The sequence below is a fragment of the Hesperophylax consimilis genome, chromosome 4 (assembly GCF_061612785.1).
Source record: "Hesperophylax consimilis isolate HC1 chromosome 4, BYU_Hcon_1.0, whole genome shotgun sequence".
Classification (NCBI taxonomy): Eukaryota; Metazoa; Arthropoda; class Insecta; order Trichoptera; family Limnephilidae; genus Hesperophylax; species Hesperophylax consimilis.
In genome coordinates, this window is record NC_142839.1 from 18415735 (window position 1) to 18434228 (window position 18494).

At 32.3% G+C, this 18494-nt stretch overlaps 1 protein-coding gene across 1 annotated transcript; it reads right to left on the reverse strand.

Annotated features, from left to right (window-relative positions):
• Window positions 1-1266: 1266 nt before the first annotated feature.
• On the reverse strand, window positions 1267-18444 carry LOC149424315 (aromatic-L-amino-acid decarboxylase-like). The gene is made up of 6 exons (XM_089651441.1): window positions 18388-18444; window positions 13155-13239; window positions 8127-8361; window positions 4921-5170; window positions 2902-3050; window positions 1267-2688 (listed from the first exon to the last, which is right to left on the reverse strand). Exons 2-6 carry the CDS (start codon window positions 13232-13234, stop codon window positions 1957-1959), a joined length of 1446 nt encoding a protein of 481 aa, XP_089507567.1. The 5' UTR covers window positions 13235-13239; window positions 18388-18444; the 3' UTR covers window positions 1267-1956.
• Window positions 18445-18494: the final 50 nt, after the last annotated feature.

An 18494-nucleotide genomic window follows, 5' to 3' on the forward strand; every position in this document is an offset into this window, starting at 1 on the left:
GGCAACTTTGGCAGCTGCCTAGGGCGGCAAATTCTAGGGGTTCACTAATAATAATAATTGGATAATTTATATAGCGCCGTTTCTGTGAAAAATCAGCTCAAGGGCGCTGAACTGTTTAAAGGGTCAAATAAAGGTTGGAAGCATTGAAGAAGATTATGAGATAAAAAAAATAGTCACAAATTTGTGGAAAAAAATATTTCATAAAAAGATGAAAAATTATTTTATTTCCTTCAATGGTTCGTGTTTCTCACTGGTGATTGCTATTTTCCATGAAATTAAGTAAAAATTTAAAACAAAATATTTAAAAGAGGATTATCCAAAACTTAAATTTAATTTAACTAATTCGGTCAATTTTAACCATCTGTACAGAGAATATGTAAATCTTTAACAATTTTGGCCGCTTTTTACCATCATATTCACACATATTTTGTGTTTTTTTTTGCATTTGATAGGTACCCACAAAGTTTTGTTTCACTATAGTAAAAAATGTAGGGCGCGATGGAGATGTTTTTACCCATGAAAAAGAGTATTTAAGGCGATGCTTAATGCCAAAGTACTATTTTGATTAATCTTTATAACGAATTGGTGAACATCATGAATACCAAAAAAAATGCTTTAGATAAATTGAAGGTTTTTCAATCGCTTCGCTTGAGTAGAATACAAATAAAAAAATAAAGTACTTAATAAAAATATAAATGTAAAATACTTAAATATATATTTTTTTATATAAATGTATGAACGCGTAAAGGAACTTTTAAAAAATACAGTATTATAGCCAAGATTATCTGTGACAGTTTCACTTGATTAACTTTTTTGCTTTCTTATAAAATTATTTACAAAATAAATAAAAACCAGTTTTTTTGCTTGAAATCGAACGTTTCTAGACTCCTTTTGTCAAGCGATTTTAATGCCTATTACCTACGATATAAGGTATACCAAGAATATACACATTTTCGGCTTGTAGCTTCCTCTTAAACCAGTTCTGATCACATACGAGACTTACAAAAATGTTTGAAGAGAATCTACAAAGCTATCGACATCATTTTATGAGGTGAATAATCTAAGATGTACCTATGTATTATATCGGGAATATATAAATAGTGCTGAGCTCAAATTTAATCATCCATATTTCATATTAGTATAAGTAGTAATAAAACCAAAATTAACATGCTGACGACTTTATTATTAATAAATATCAGGAGGAGTATAAAGCTTAACAATTTTCAAAAGCCTTGCTAAAAAACTTTTATTAAATGTACAAACCTTTGACCTGTAAATGGAGACATTTAATTTTTTTATGGATTGACTAAATGGATTATGTATTTTATGGATTTAATTTTTTAAGTAACTTGGGATTTAAAGTTTTTCTTTTATATATTCAATAAGTAAGCTAATAAATAAAATTGTTTTTTTTTTATTTTAATGACATGAATTATAATATTATTAAATATATTTTTTTTTTAAACTTAAAATTAAAATGGAGTTTTTCAAATGAAACTTTATAACAATATTCTTCCATAAGCATATACATGCAATTTTCATCATTTTAACAGTTTACACGGAGATTCATTTGCATTTCAAATGCAAAAAAATATATATATTTTAATTATAATGAGTATTAATAAATAAACTAATATACCTACGCATTTTGCCTAGCAATGCATGTTATAGTATTGCATTTCATACAATTTTTATATTAATACAAGTGAGCCTAAAAGCAGATTATTATAAATCTAGATTCGTTTGCAATAAAGATTTCTTAGCGATCATTAAAATGAAAGCACCGAAAGGAAACTTTACATAAATATATTTAATAAATAATAAATGTTCATTCAACGCGCCACCGAAATTGGATCTACACAACGATAATAATAATTTACATAATATTCGCAACTGTCTTAAAATATACCTACATCTAATTTGGTCGTTATCAAGTGTAAGAAGGACTGATAAGGTTTATTGATTGGCACCGGCAACGGCTGCCAACACTTCGTCCGCGCTGGCGGCGACCTCCTTCCAAGAAATAGTCAAGTCTTCAGCTTCACTAAACCTAGAGCACACGGCCATGCGGAGGAAGTATGTGTCGTTGATTTTGGAAGGCACGAGATGAATCAAACCGCGCGCATTTATTTTTTTGTACAAGGCTTCATTATTTTCATTAGATCCCTTCAGTCTAAAGCAAACCAGTCCCATTAAAACCTCATCAAAAATTTCAAAACGTTCGTCAGCTTTGCAGTCTGCTTCGAACTGGTGGGCGAGAGCGATCTGCTTGCGAATATGGTTCTGGAGATTGGTGACCCCATACAGCCTGAGGACGAACCACAGCTTTAGGGCACGGAATCGTCTGCCGAGAGGAATCTGCCAGTGACGGTAGTCGGGAGCTGATCCTTGCATGTCGTGCTTCAGGTATAGCGGGTCCACATTGAATGCGTTAACCACCCAGCTGGGGTCTTTCAGCCACATGGCGGAGCAGTCGAAGTTCACCAGCATCCACTTGTGGGGGTTGAAATTGAAGGAGTCAGCGGTCTCTATTCCCTTCATGAGGTAGCGGTACTCGGGGCAGATAAAGGCTGAACCTGCATAGGCGGCGTCTACGTGGAGCCATAAACCCTCTCGGTTGCACACGACTCCCACCTCTTCCAAGAGATCAAAGGCGCAAGAAGCCGTAGTTCCCAAAGTTGCGACCACCTGGTTATCAAAATATTCAATTATTTAAGAAACGTGTATTCGTATGAAATTACTTCAACAACTAAATTTTAAATTTTCCTTTCTCGGATCCATGATAAAGAAAACCGAAGACGGGTAAAGTCAAATACAATATTTTTAAATTGACATAAGTACTCGTCTTTAAATATGACATTCGCAACACAGATATGTATAGGTATAACATGTTTGGCTTACATAGAATGGTATTAGGCCGGCTTCCTTATCTTTGCGAATTGCTTCTTCGAGTACTTCACCTCCCATCCTGTTCTTGTCATCTGTTGCCAGAAGACGAAGTTTTACTCCTCCAAGAAGGCCAGCACGTTCTACAGACGAATGGGCTTGTTCTGTGAACAGAAAAGTAACATAAATGTCTTGGTACTAAGAAGAGCATTGTGACAAAAATGTTTGCATTGCGATTGACATTAGCCACTAAGAAAATGAAATAGAATAAGTGTCCAATAGGATGATACCACTCACGTAAATAGTATTTTATTGTAAAACCAATAACAAAAACCGAATAACTGATTTATTTTAGAAACTGCATGAATTGGGATTTCAAGTTATCGAAAGCATATTGCTGACTGTTTGCAGACAAGGCATGCACTTTTTATTCATATCATTTTTATAATCTTACTACAACAACGACGACGTTTTAGGTGAATTGGAGTACAATAAATACTATTAAATGATACTTTTTTTCGTTTCAACAGAATGCAATTATTATGACACGAAAACGTTCTAAATTACCTTCAACGGCTTAGTCATAGCGATCTCTCGAGTTTGGAGCGCGAGCGATTCAACTTTAATCCGTAGGTACCTTGTTGAGAAACAGTAATGTGTTTAGCAGCGCGCTTTGATTCAATTAGATGTAAAGCGAGGCCCCCCGGCCGGCTGAGCAGCGTTGTAGCTAGTATATCTAACAAGTGTAGTTTATACATAGATGAGCAAGTACCAATACTACAGTGTACAGTTAAACTGCGTTTTTAACATTCCTAAATTCCTTCTTGCATATTTGTTTATCCATTTTCGCTAGAACACGATAGTTTGAAACAGGAGAAGATTATTTACACATAAGCAGATTTGCGAAAATCGTTATTCTAATTCCATAAGTTTCAAAGGTAAAATCATTGAGTACCTCCAATATACATATCCATTGGGAGTATTTCATAACCTATTTATATTTGTGCTTACTGTGTACACATATGAATACTTTGTGGTACACGTACGTACATTTGACTAAAGTTTCACCTGCTTTTTTCTTTTCATTTATCGCTATGCCTTTTTGTCAAACTGAATTTAATTACTTCAAAATTATTCTCGCTTCGTCTTAATCTTCTAAATTCGTACTTGAATTGTATATTTAAAAAAATAATATTGATTGTATTTTATCTCCCATTTTCATAATATTGTCTAACCAAAACCTAGCTAACAAACCATTGATATAACAACCACTCTGTAAACCGCCAAGATCTCAACACATAGTTTCACACCTAGTGAGATGGGCATACGTCATGACTGTGATAAAATATAAAATTATAATAATAAAAAAATAATAATAACATAGATGTATGATAAATTACTAAAGAAGTTGTTTCGAAAGTTCAAATTGAAATAATATGTAGAAAACTACAGAGTGATGGAGGATAGATTTAATGAATAGCAGTAAGTTTGAGAAAATTTAATAGCAGATTCATTTTCGTCGATAGACGATAGACGTACACTACAACAAGTTTTTTTAATTATATTTTACACACATTACAAATATAAGGCAAAAAAGTTCCGATAAACTGCTTTTTAGCAGTTTGTCTTCAAAAATAATGCTTCAACCTAATTACCCCAGCTAGCATGTTCATACGAATGTAGTAGCAAAATGTCCTAAGATCTTTTGGAACTCAGTTTATAATTGGGACGATTAGTATCAAGAATACCTTTTGAAACGCTAGCAAAAAACAGAAATGACGTCTTGAGCATGTTTTCTGTAGGATTTTTTACCAGTTTTGAAAGCAACAGACTTAATGTGGATATTTCAACAAAGGATAAATTTTTTTTAAATTTTAAAATTTTGCTTATAATCGTCAAAATTAACTAATTATTTTTAATTTGAATAGTTATTTGCAAAAACATGGATACTGCCAAGGATAGGCCAAAATACGACCCTGCCTAAACGGGTTCCAGATACCAATTAAATAAGCTTAGATTTTCTTTAAAACTTACTAGAGCAGTATCCGACCAGCTTGGGGATGATGTCGTCGTCCACCAAGGTGGGTGTTTGTTCCTTGAGCTGCTTGAGCACACGCGCCTTGGCTCCCAGCAACGCGACCAACGTGGCCTCACTGGCCGTTCCCTGGATTACTCCGCCGCCCTTACCGCCCGAGCACGCAAGGAACTCGGCGGGCAACTCCAGCATCTTGCCGAGCCAGTCCAACATGACGACCTCCAGCTCGGTGCAGGCGGGGCTGGCAATCTAAGAAAAATAAATAATGCAACAAAATTACAAAAAATACTTCAATATTATTGGTCAACAGACGACGGGAGTCTTTAGAATCTCCTGCTCGTATTGACTATGTATTTGATGTATTTATGTGATCACGCGCACGCGGTGAGATGGGCTGACGCGACGACTTGTAAATAATTTCGCGTAAATGTAAGAAATGTGTCTATATGCAAGAATAATCGTGACGAAGAAGAATATCAACTCCGAGGCAGTGGATCAATTTAGGGAATATGGAGTCAAAATAAAGAGAATAAAGTCAAAACATTAAGACTGCACTCCGAATAACCCAGATGTTAAAATAATTTTGTAAAAGTACCTACACCATTTTCACGTATTTAACTTTTGACAGTGATGAAAAAAAAAACAAATGCCTAAAATTAACAGTCCAACTGTCAACGAGCATTTTAGTAAATTTATTTTTTAAAATCCTTAATTTCTAAATAAATGAAAATTGATTTTGTCGATAACGTATAACTTTATCCCTACCGACGATACGTAACGAGAAAATTCACTATCCCAAGGGAGAAGAGATTTCCTATGTCAATCCTATTAAATTATTAATCAAGAATTCAGAGATGAGAGAAGGCAAAGAAGTTCATCAAATATATATAGCTTTATCGATTTCGTGGTATCCTTTTAAAATTGGTACTTGGGAAAAGAAAGATATAAGGAAAAGTGTAAAGAATAATACATTATGCCTTTGTTGTCCTGATTCCGAAAATGGTTATAATATCATTTTTCAAGTAACATCTCTAAATAAACAATAATAAAATGCCCAAATTTAAAAGTGGCATCATGTTAGTAATATTATAAAAATATACACCTACGCTCTACATACACATACACACGCACCCTCACCCTCACCCTCCCTCACACACACACACACACACCCTCACTTTGAAATATGTAATATCTGCATATTGTTTCATCACTGTAACCAATCTACTTTTTTTATATAAATAAAAATGTTAATTTTTGTTCGTTCAAAATCTTAAGGTAGACGACAAACTGTTTGGTATATTTCAGCATATCGCTCGTCATACACTACCAATGGGAATGTATGGTGAGCGATATGCTGAAATAGGCCAAGCCACGAAAAAATAGCGTGGTCTGTCACATGCTTAAATTTCCTAAAGTTCTTCAGCGATTGCTTTGATATTTTTTCACACCAGTAAAAACATGCATTTTTTTGACAATCAGCACCATTTGTTGGACAAAAATACTTTTTTGAAAAACAGAGCCATCTTTTGGTCGTAAAAGCAACATGCGCTATTGTTTCTCTATCTGACAGACAGACTAAGATACAGCAATACGTGGCGGGGTACAGCTAATATAAAATAAATACGTAAAACCCAGGAAAAGAAAACAATAATATTAATGCACCAAATTGTGTGTTGACTTGTGTAATTAATGTACTGTATGAGAATATATACAGAAAGAGAAAGCTAAAAGAGGGATAGAATAAGAATATTTTTGTTTCCTTAGGCATTTATTTTTACCCTGTAATTCTGTATCAGATTCACTATTCATGGCGTCCGCGTATAAATTACTTGCATTGTTTCGTATAATGTATAGTTTAGCGATACCGATAACATCAGCATTTTGATAACTTCAGCAAGTATTACATTCATACGTGTCAATTGGTTAGGTAAGCAGTTATCGATGGGTTAATTAATAATTTATTCTTATTCTAATTGGAAAAGTTCTAATCTACGAATATGAGCCGTTTGACTTAAATTCTGGATTTCTAATGTTATGTTTTATAATGGGAAACCAAAAATGTACGCATTTAATAAAGACACGAGAATAAAAACTTGCTGCTTTGACCGGGAATTTAATTCCAAATGTATTTAGAGGCTAAACCGGAATATCGAATATCGATACTAAATGCCTAGGTACCTAGATTATGGTTTTTTTTTCTGATTACATTCTTATTTTTTAAAAACAAAAAAATAAATAATTATACCACTTTTTTAATCCTAGCCTTCAAACATTAAAAAATATATCAGCCTTAAATTAGTGTGGGTAGTTCAAATTTTAAGGCTATGTAATAAGTTCTCGTATTTATTATAAAATATGTACATTTTTTTAAATACATTTATTCGTCTATTTATCCATGTTTCAAATAACCTAAACGAAAATGAACCTTGGGAGGTATTTAGAACATTTTTTACACGTCCAGGTTATAAAGTATTCGAATTTAATAAAAAGGGTTCCCACAAACGAATCAGCTTTTCAAAAGTGTAATACAGAAAAAATTAGACTGTGCTGTAGTACTGAGTCGTTCATGAACGAGCCGCACAATTGAGCTACCTCTTTTTGATGACTCGTATTCGTACGACACGTACGAATACCACGGTTCAATTGAACGATTACTCTTTTATTATCAGGAAATACTTTAGGAAAATAGCGCAATTCAAATTATCCAAGTATGAATTGTTATTAAATACTCGGAGAGGTGAACGGCTTCTGACATTCCGACATCTGGACTTCGTCGTGTGTACCAACACCTACTACCTAGCATCTTATCATCTTACCAAGAGTCGTACGATAGTTCATACGCTTACGCTGGGAACCGTATCGGGGGAGCCGTATCAGGGGAGTCGTAGCGGGGGAGCCGTAGCGGGGGAGCGCAGTATTCTCATTGCTATGAGTTCACAGCTCCCGTTCAATTGAGTCAAGTCTTTGAGTCGTACGAAAATATTGAGCTAGTAGCTAGTACCATGGCTCCCGCTCTAAGTAAAATGAGTCATACTCATAACCCATCGCTACTTTACAGGACAGGTGGTACGGCTAAAAACCATTTTGATATCTGATAATATTGAATGGCCTCTTTGGTTGTCAAAATGAAACAGAGGTCGTAGATTTTAAAGCTCGACCACAAAGTAAACGTGTGACAAAAGTATTATTTTGTTATTATAGTTACCCAGGTAAATCCGATACAGGCGATGGCTCCACTGAGCATATCAGCAACGATGGAGGGGTAGCTGTTGGCCGTGGGGAAGTAGGAATGGAAGCGGGGCGAGTGCCAGTGGGTGACGCCGGGCATGATGACGCGCTCCAGGTCTGCCATGACGTCCTGCCAGGTCTCGGGCTGCTCTGGGGCAGTCTCGGGAACCAACGGCCGCAGGTAGCCGGGCTGCACGGTGGGAAGCACTCGCCTGAACAATAAGGAACAGTCATTTTTTACAATGTTCTAAAGCTAAAATATTTTTTTTTCGTTTTCAGTTTCAAATTTATTTACACCCTTTAAAATTACTATGAATATTTTACATTCCAGAGTGTTGGATACTTTCAGTATCGCCCTGGTGTAAGACCACTATTCAGAATAATTTTTTTTATTGAAATGGATTTAGTAGTATTTGGTGACCAGATTTTAATAGCCAGGTAATTTCCCACCTTATTCCCCATCTCCTTCCGCTCTCCACTACTTTCAGCCTCATAATAAACCTCAATTATTGGGGATGCCATAGTCTCACTGGATCAGAGGGCTGGGAACAGTTGGGACTCTTGTGCGGTTGTGTGAAAAATTTAAAATGTGGGTTTTATATGAATTCCATAATGTGTAGTTTTTAAGTATATTTCACTTTATAAAAACTCATGCAAATTACCATAAATATTATTGTGTAATAACTACGTAAAATGATTACCGTATAATGAATGTACAGAAATAAAAAAATAAAAAAAATAATACAAAAGAGCCTTATGAGCATAATAATGTTTTTCTTTTATAATTTTTTTTTTGTAAAAACCATAGACATATGAATTTTAGTAGACCTGCCCTAAGTGATTAAAAGCGTATTATCCCCACTCCCCATACCGGTTCCATTGGAGCCGGCTGTGCTCGCGTATGGCCTCAAGTGAAATTTGAAAACGTGACGTCATCATTCTTGTGCGAACTATGGTCGAGGCATCATCGGTTCATTTTACGAAATAACACGGCAAAATGTTGACTTGTACTATGAAAACTTGTAAAAATAGATGTGAAAAAGAGAATAAACCCAATTGTCGTATTACATTCCATATATAAGCATTATTTTACTTTATTTTAAGCATATTCACATCGTATAATATGAATCAGTTGTTACTATCACATCGAGAAACGTCTGGACGCGAAACACAAAGCTGGTTGGTTGCTGGGAAGTAAATTATGAACATTTATAAAAGTGTCTTAACTAAATACTTAAACGAAATATTCGACTCTGAAAATAGAACCGAATTTTTTTGCCGAATTTGGACTTCGCAAATTTGTTCATAACGTGGCGAGTAATTTGCGCTCCCATGTAAAAATGTCTATTCATTCAAAAACAGATTTTACTTTTAAGAAGTAAATTGTGATACTATAATGCGAGATGCCTTTTTACTGTCAGATTGATTTATTGACGAATCACAGTCAGTTTCACTCCCTTCGTTCTTCAACAGTTGATTTTACCCCTCGCCATTATCTTCTCGTCTATTAATTCCTATGTCTGTGGTAAAAACGTATTTTGTGCGGAAACTGTACCGGTTTAGGCAACACAGTAAACATGTAATTTTATATAAAATATGTTTATAGAACTGTCCGTTTCTAAATTAAATTAAAATAAATTATGAAAAAGACTAAGAAAGAGCCACTTAGATGATTTGAAAAATTAAAGCAGAAGAGCGTCAGGATAATATAATATTATATGACGCGAAAGTGGTTGGTAGAACAAGTCGAGAAGGAGACGTCCGAACATGACAAGTGAATCGGGTCATGTCAAGAGTCAGAATAACAAAAGAATATGCATGAGTCGATGTATGAATTTCGAATGAAGCAGTGTTTTTCAAGACAGAATTGTGTATCTGTCTATTCTCTCTGTCTACCCCTCCGGAGCAACAAGTTTAGATATTTTCTTTAAAAAAGATCTCAATTCTGTTCTTACGACTGATCTGATAATATTTTAGTTGTTGCTACTTCCATCATTACAGTAAAGTTGCTTTTGCATTGGTGGGGGAATTAACTAACAGATGATTAAACCCTCAACCCATTGAACCTGAGGCATTTTTCCACTCGGCTAATAATGATGTAGATATATTAAATACCTAGCGTTTAATAAATAACGTTTGCTTTCAAATCCACCCGATTTTGAATAATGGAACGGGCGCACTATCCACATTACGAAATTTTCTCAATGTCTTATAACTTTCAAAAACGACAATGCTATCCGGTGTTCACTCTCACTTCCACACGTTCAAATGGAAGTACCCAATTTGCAGTTTTATAATTATCAAGGTCGCTATATTACATCACAATATAAGTCCACACAATTTGTAGCTAGTTCAATGTGAATTCCTTGATACACTTTTTTGTTGCTTAATAAATTATAAATAAGAAATCGACTTCAATAATATGACACATTGTACTGTGAAACGTATTTAGGTAACAATCGCTAGATAATACAGTATGTATTTATCTACAGCAAATATATGGTTTCCAATTACGTAGAATATTACGAGTATCTATGTACATAGAAGGCAGAAATGAAGTAAGAATGCCAAAAATTAAACAACAAACATTATAGGTATATATATTTCTTCCAAAGCATAAGTTAGATGTTTCTGCTAGAAACGACGGCTTTTCAAAAATATATTTTAAATTCTTTCGTCGACGTTATTTTGTATCCTGAATGTTAGAAGTAATTAGCATAATTAGTAATTACAAGGAGGCATCGACCAAGTATTATTATGTATCGATGCAAGGAGGTGTATCCTCCAAGAGTAACTAATCACAATTATTACCCAAGAACGCTTAGTAATATTCTTAAAAACCAAAAAAAAAATTAGAAATGACATATTTATGTTAATTGTCGTTGGTAAACAAATAACCAGTTTACAATTTCAAAGGAACGTGGCTTGAAACAAAGGTTGGTAATGGAACGTTTTGCAATATTACTTATAGAATTTGAATTTGTCGCACAACTTACACTATATAAAATATTTACTTACTATATGTAATAACAATTCAGAGCTACTGCTTTAATTAATCCTACAAATAACTTAACTTATAATAATAATTAATGTAAACTATGCTTATTTTCTTATACGTAAGTGTAAATAATTACCTCAGTTGGCAATATATTGATTACGTAAACATTTACTGATATGTAATTCAGAATGCATTGCCAGTACGTTTACTTCAAGTATATTTATAGGTAAGTATGTATATTCAAGCAACAAACCAAGATGCCAATTTAATAAAATTGAATCTAATCTCAAGGACACCAATTGTTTAAAACATGTATCGATATCTGAAATCTGACAGGATTCAATATTAATTATAAAATGTTACATGAATTAAATCGCGAAAGCGTTCCACCTCTTAGCTCTTGGTCATACCAGCGGAGTACCATGACCCAGTTATATATTTTGTAAATCGTTGCAGTTTGAATTTACGTGCTACAGCGAACCTGCACACGTTGATGTTGATATTAATTCTTACACCCAAATCACCTTCTAATCAAATACCTATTTTTATTACACTATGTTAATTCTGTTATGTAGAAAATATTTTTTCTTGTTTCAAAAACAACTCACTGAAATTTGATAAGCATAATTCATTCTTCAAAAAATCAAACAATCAACCGCAATATTCCATGCACCTGGTCAGTTAGCCTTGGGAGCAATGTGGAAACTGGACTTTTACCGACTGTAGAAATTCCTTCAAATGATTTGTTTACGTATTAATATTTGATAAAGACCTTATATAATAATCAATATAATCTTGTTTCGGTATAGTTTTTAACAGCAAGGTTTATTAATAATTCGTGAAATTCTGCGGCCGTGAGCTTAGTGTTTTCGAAAAGGAATGAAATCGATTAATAAAAACACATAACTAGGTAATATTCAGTATTCTGGATGCAACTTTAATCAATATCAATATGAACAATAGGAATTTAATGTTGACTCATGATTCACTGATTTCAGATACAGACCGCACCTACCTCAAAACTAAAATATAACATAACTTTTTGCACTATTTGCAAACTATAATATGTGAAAAGTTGTAAGGTTAAGATTTTTTAAAGATATTATACTATATGATAGTTTATCGCTTAGGACGGGTTGTTTCGGAGAATTTGAAAAATTCATCAAATTTCAACGTTCATTTTCGGGTTCTGTGAAAGTTCTATTGAAGTTCTGTTACTATATCATTGTAGGTTAGTTGCTTGACAAAACTGAAATAAAAACAGAACTTGAAAAAATCTTTCACAGAGCTTGAAAATGAACGTTGAAATTTGATGAATTGTTCAAATTCTCCGAAACAACCCGTCCTTAGTATTTCCAAAATCGTCGCCCTAAAAATATAGTGCCTAAGAACTATTCAAACTAAAACTGTTTCGTAATACCTAATATGGCAATATAATATAGTGTACACTTCAAATTTGACTTAACATAGATACGTTAACTTTTTGTTTTTATTCATAGAATATAAATAATGGATATATAAAAAATTATAAAATAAAAATGAAAGAATCTCAGCCTTGTAATGTCCTTAAAGAAACCATTCATCTGTTCTGAATGCAATTACTAATTTTATCCAAATTGACCCTTGTAATAAATTACATCTTTGCGATTCATTCTAGGATAAAGAAACCATCCTGTCACTTCGAATGCAATCAACAATGTTCTCAAAATTTGTTTTTACAGCATCGCCATTCCATTATACGAATATTATGTACTAAATACACAATTTGGCTGTCCTGAAACGGGAATCCTTCCAGTTGGACAGACAAAGGTTCATTTTGTTTTATATTGTTTGTAATTTATATATATTATAAAAAATAAAATAAAATAACAATGCACAAAATAAGAACCAGTTTTCTAGAACCAATTGAATAAAACCGTACCTACTACATACTATTCTGTGTTACTATCACTAAACAATTTTAAATTTAAAACCGTTCAAATAATATAAGTTTGATGATATATTTACCTTTCGCGAATGTTCTCCAAATAGTTAGAGATATAATCCACCATCTCCTTAGCAAACAGTGTAAATTCTGGAGCCTCCATAGCGTCTGAAAATTTCAGAAAACATGTATTTTTTTCCTGCACTATTAGCCATTAAAACAATAGTTTTATAATTACAAACATAAAACAAAGCTCAACACAACACAAAAAAATATAATTTTAAAATCCTGATACACTGAACATCACAAGCACATGTACGGTATAAGAAAATTAGTATATAGTTCTTTAAAATCGCGATTATTTGCAACATATAAATAATAATAAATAAAAATAATAGCAATGTATTATTAAACACATAGGGGGCATATGAAAATCACATAACATTTACACACATAAGCATAATCAGTAAAAAGAATGTAAATCAAAGTAGTAAGAATTGTCACTGATTATTTTTGAGAACTTTTGCAAACATTACTAATCAATTTAAAAATTATGGTTCTAAATTGAATGCTCGAAGATTTTGGTATCAACAGTCCATGGAAATAGTAATGTTTGCAAAAAGTTCTGAAAAATAATCAGTGACAATTTTTACTACTTTGATTTACATTACAAAAATCACATAACATTTACACACATAAGCATAATCAGTAAAAATAATGTAAATCAAAGTAGTAAAAATTTTCACAAAATAGTCAAAATAACGTAACGATCGATAATACGATAACCCAAACTCATGGAGCACGTAGGTACGTTAATAAATAAGGTAAAGTTTTTTTTCCCTTCCCGTGATTTGAAGCTCATCCTCCCTATTCAAATGGTGTGATGGAATCACTTTCATACTGTTCCCCATCATCAAACTGAAACTTACTTCTTTTGAATCAAACTTAAGGAGATAAAATAACAATAAATATTTAATTTGCATGATTTCATATAAAAATCTAAAGTGGCGCTCGGAGGGTTGTACCCGACTGTGGACGGTTGTCACGACCTTATGAGAACCTTCATACATACATCACTAATACATTTCTATGAAGGCTCTGTCATGAACACGTAGTTCCGGTCTGAGATAGAGGAGCTTTTGTCAAAGCTCTTTGACCTAAAGTTCGTGATTACATCAAGAAATATACTTCAGGAAGCAATTAAAAAGCTTTACTTTAATTTCCACACAATATTTTTCTGAATTTGTTAAATATTATTTTATTGAAACTTTATATCGCATTGCTTGCAATGCCGGATCTAACCAGGGGGGAAACGCCTCTGGCGATACATTTTAGGTGGCATAAATGAGTTTGCAATTAAAATTAATTATTTCAAACCCTTCGTTAAAATTCACAACAATATTACAGGGGTCAAAGTCAACTTCGCAGACCAAAAAAATATCTAGATCATTTACTGAAAGAAATCAACTACATTAATTGAAGTTTTCAGTGTACTAATAAATAAATAAAATCGTAATTGATTCGTAAATAAATAATTACTAATAAACAATGAGATGAGGTTAGTATCTTCTTTCTTTTTCAAGCATGCATGTCTTTAAAGCAGTTCTCATATTAATATTGGACGTTATACAAAACTATTTGCAATGAGTGATAAATAACTTTGTAGGGGGTATTTGGGTACCTTTCATTTTTATTTACTAAAAGCTTATTTATTTACTAAAAGCGCTTATTTAAAGATGGTGAAATTCCCTCTGAGTACAAGGAGTTAACTTGATAATGTGAATTGTAAACGAGTTTTTACATTATGCCCACTTAAGATTTCGTAGTAAGCATTTCAAAAGAAGAAGAAAATGGTTTGAAAGGGAGATATGTAAATACGAATGTTAGAGGGAGCGCGCTAATATTTAAACTATCATAATTAGGCGTACGAGAAAATATTTAATAAAGCATGACTTATTTAAAATAGACCAAAAAACTCTCCACAATTGTCTAAATTAGCATTTAAAGAAGCACTGTGAATTTTTCCATTCCTATAACAGGTTAAATAACAAAACCAGATGTATTTTTATAATTTTCTTAGCCCTCTTTGCAATGTTTTTTTTTTCTATCGAAGGAGTTTCGCGTTAATACTTCTTCAACTAGGCAAATATATAGAGATTATCTTAGAAAGTAACACACTTTTTGTAAGCTTAAAAACTTATGTTCAAGAGAAGTATGTTTTTTCAAAAACATTTATAAACACGTTAATCATGTTTATTCTTTTAATTCAAAACATCAAACGAACTGAATGAATGAATTACATTACACAAAACAGTTCTGAAACCAACATATACACAAAAAGTAGATCAGGGAAAACGACAAATAAATGTCATATACGATTAATTAACGCGTGCTTTAAATGACTACAGCAAAGTTACATAAATTAGGTAGGTACGACAGAATGTTCTTTAAGCTTGAGGTACTTACTTTATAATAGCGTGCCTACTTTTGGCAGCAAAACTAAATCAAGTTTATCACTTTACAGCTTTTGATTATTCAAAGTGATCAATATTTTACAATCCGCTGCGGAAAACGAATAGCACATGCTATTCAAATGCCAATAGAGCGCTACAAAAATTAACCGCTTTAAAATTAAGTTTACATAACAAAGCGCACAACGATGTAATTTAATGTTAGAATAATAAATAAATAAAACAAATGAATTAATGATATAGCCCTTTTTAGAATTCAACGATTATAATAATATAAAAAAAAGCTGAAAACACTTTCTACGGGTTGTTTGACGGAATTTAAACAATTTATCAAATTTCAACGTTGATTTTCAAGTTCTGTGAAGGTTCTATTCAAGCTCTATTATTGTAAAATTATTGGCCTGTAGCTTTAAAAAACTTAAATAATAACATAACTTGAATATAACCTTCACAGAATTTGAAAATCATCTTTGTAATTTGATGAATTGTTCAAATTCTACGAAACAACCCGTCCTTAGTAACTCAATGCGTTATGTACGAGTATTAAGGCTAAGACACATTGCATCATGGCATATATGTATTATATGTTGTGGTGACACACTACGTTATAATCTTCCTCAGGAGAGGGCGTCAGATCGATTGGGAAACTGCCGTTGAATATCATTTCTTTGCATAGGATCTGTCACTTTGACGGATGACAGCCGCTTAATTACTGCACTCCGTAAATTTTTCTGACCTAGAAATATAGCCTGGCTAGCAGATCACAGCGCATATCCTCGCCATGCCCACACTTATAGAACATCATCTTTTTAGGTGTGACAGGTCTGTATAGGATTGTATGGCTAGCAATATGGAGTTACATAAAACGCTTTGAACTTATAACGTAATCTGTCACCCCCTTTATATCACATATTATAAAAACGTACCAAAATTTAAATACACGTGTTCTGCTTTTGACATGCTGAAAATTAAACAAATACACGAATATACATATTAATATATATATACCTTTACAACATAACGAAATACAGGGTGTTAAAGGACTTGTTGACTTACTTTAACCAGTTATTCCTTTTTTGATTGGTTAAAATTTCGCTTACATTTTTTAATCACTATTTAATAAAGTAAGTCTAGTAAATTGTATATAGTATAAATACTATTATACATTCGGAGTAGATGTAATAAGATTAAATAAGTTGGTACTACCAATTATCTATTACTTATTAATAATTACAATGCCCTGTGACCCAAAATAAATTAAATATAATATAATTTGAATAACCATTAAAAACATTATCAGAACTATCTTTCATTAAATTATTATACACGGTAATAGTAAAGGTACAATTTATGTAATCACGATTACTTTCGGGCTTAGTTAAAATATTGTTTGTATGCTGATTAGAGTGATTACTGATTACTAAAGTATTAATTTTGTAATTCTACCAATGGGTATTAAATATTTCGCTTGATAAATAACATTACGGTGTAGTAAATTATTTTAAATCAATTAATAGTATATACTTCATAGTAATTTTTTAAAGAAGAATATTTTAATAATATTTTAGGTGTTAATTACGATATCCCATCCCGTGAGAGACAACATGCTGAGTTACGTACATGGAGAAAAATGAGTATTGCTAATTTATTAACAATCTCTTCAAATTATTGCTAATCAGGTTAAAAACCCTGATGAACTCGTTTTCCGATTTATTAAGAATTTACTAAACGCTAATCAGGAAACTACCTTACAAATTTAGGAGGAGAAGCAGTTATTTTTAAATATTGAAACTGGTTTTTAGGGTTCTGATATAAAAGCAGCTGCTACATAATATGCACCAGTAGTCTCACAAAAAACTACCTGCATAAAATGTTCGACCAATCTTGCCCAATGAGTTTGAAATTCAAATGTGGTTTTTACTTGCAAAGTTCCCCACTAGTAAAATTATACGCCAAACGTGTTCCGTACAGCGTCATAGCTGATATTGGTATGAGGTAAACCCGAAATTGACTAGAATCGGAATGGGAAATTCCCGTAATTTCCTTTCAGTCCGTGCCAATTCCTTGTACTTTCCTTATTAAATTCAACCGAATCATTAAAAATTCGCAGAAAATTTACATACGGAGTGTTTCCAACCAAAAGAACACGCATTAATTGTTATAAAGAATGGCCTTTGACTGACTGTTAAGATATAATATTTATCCGAGATTAGATATTATTGCTTGTTGAAAAGAAAAAATATAATATTTAACGGCGATGAAATTGTATAATAAATCGACCTTAATCAAAGATTTGTTATTAATTTTAAAGCATTATAATTAAATACATAATTGTGAATGTTTAATTTATAAAAATTTAAATGTACATACACACGTGTACCTACGTATTATAGAAGATATGTATTTTTCGTATCAATCAATCGTGGTGTGTTGTGAAAGCTATTTGGTATAAGTTTAATATTAAAAGTAATAATATTTAATGTACTATTCTACTAGTTAACAACCTACTCTACTCATAACCAATTTTAACCTATATTATATTGTATCAATGTAAAATAAAATCTTAATTGAAATATATTTTTCTGAACGGTAATTTTTGTAAAATCTGAGTATTTATTTTTGGTTTATTAGTGCTTTGTAGAAATATCTTTTAATTTGTTCAATATGTTATATAAGCACTAATAATTTAATAAAAAATATTACTTTGAAAACTAACCCATACAATTAATTAACTATTTAAATGCCTACAAAATTACGATTTTAAGTATAAGTACGTTTCAGAAAGTTTCTATGGTAAATTTTATACTGTCGATGTTATTAAATTAATAAAATAGTTTGTACATACCTGAGTGTTTCACTAACGACTTTGTGAAAGTGTCAAATAAAGGCAGATAGTTTCTGCGTCCACTGAGTTTAAGTGTCAACTGAAAGGTTGTATCGGGAGATCAGAAA

Bases quoted from the DNA above. Each gene is read 5' to 3' on its own strand.
- LOC149424315 (XM_089651441.1), bottom strand. From the start codon at position 13,234: ATGGAGGCTCCAGAATTTACACTGTTTGCTAAGGAGATGGTGGATTAT. The intron at 8,362-13,154 runs GTAAATATATCA...CTTATTGTTCAG, and splicing joins TTGGAGAACATTCGCGAAAG to GCGAGTGCTTCCCACCGTGC. The intron at 5,171-8,126 runs GTAACTATAATA...TATTTTTCTTAG, and splicing joins CCTGTATCGGATTTACCTGG to ATTGCCAGCCCCGCCTGCAC.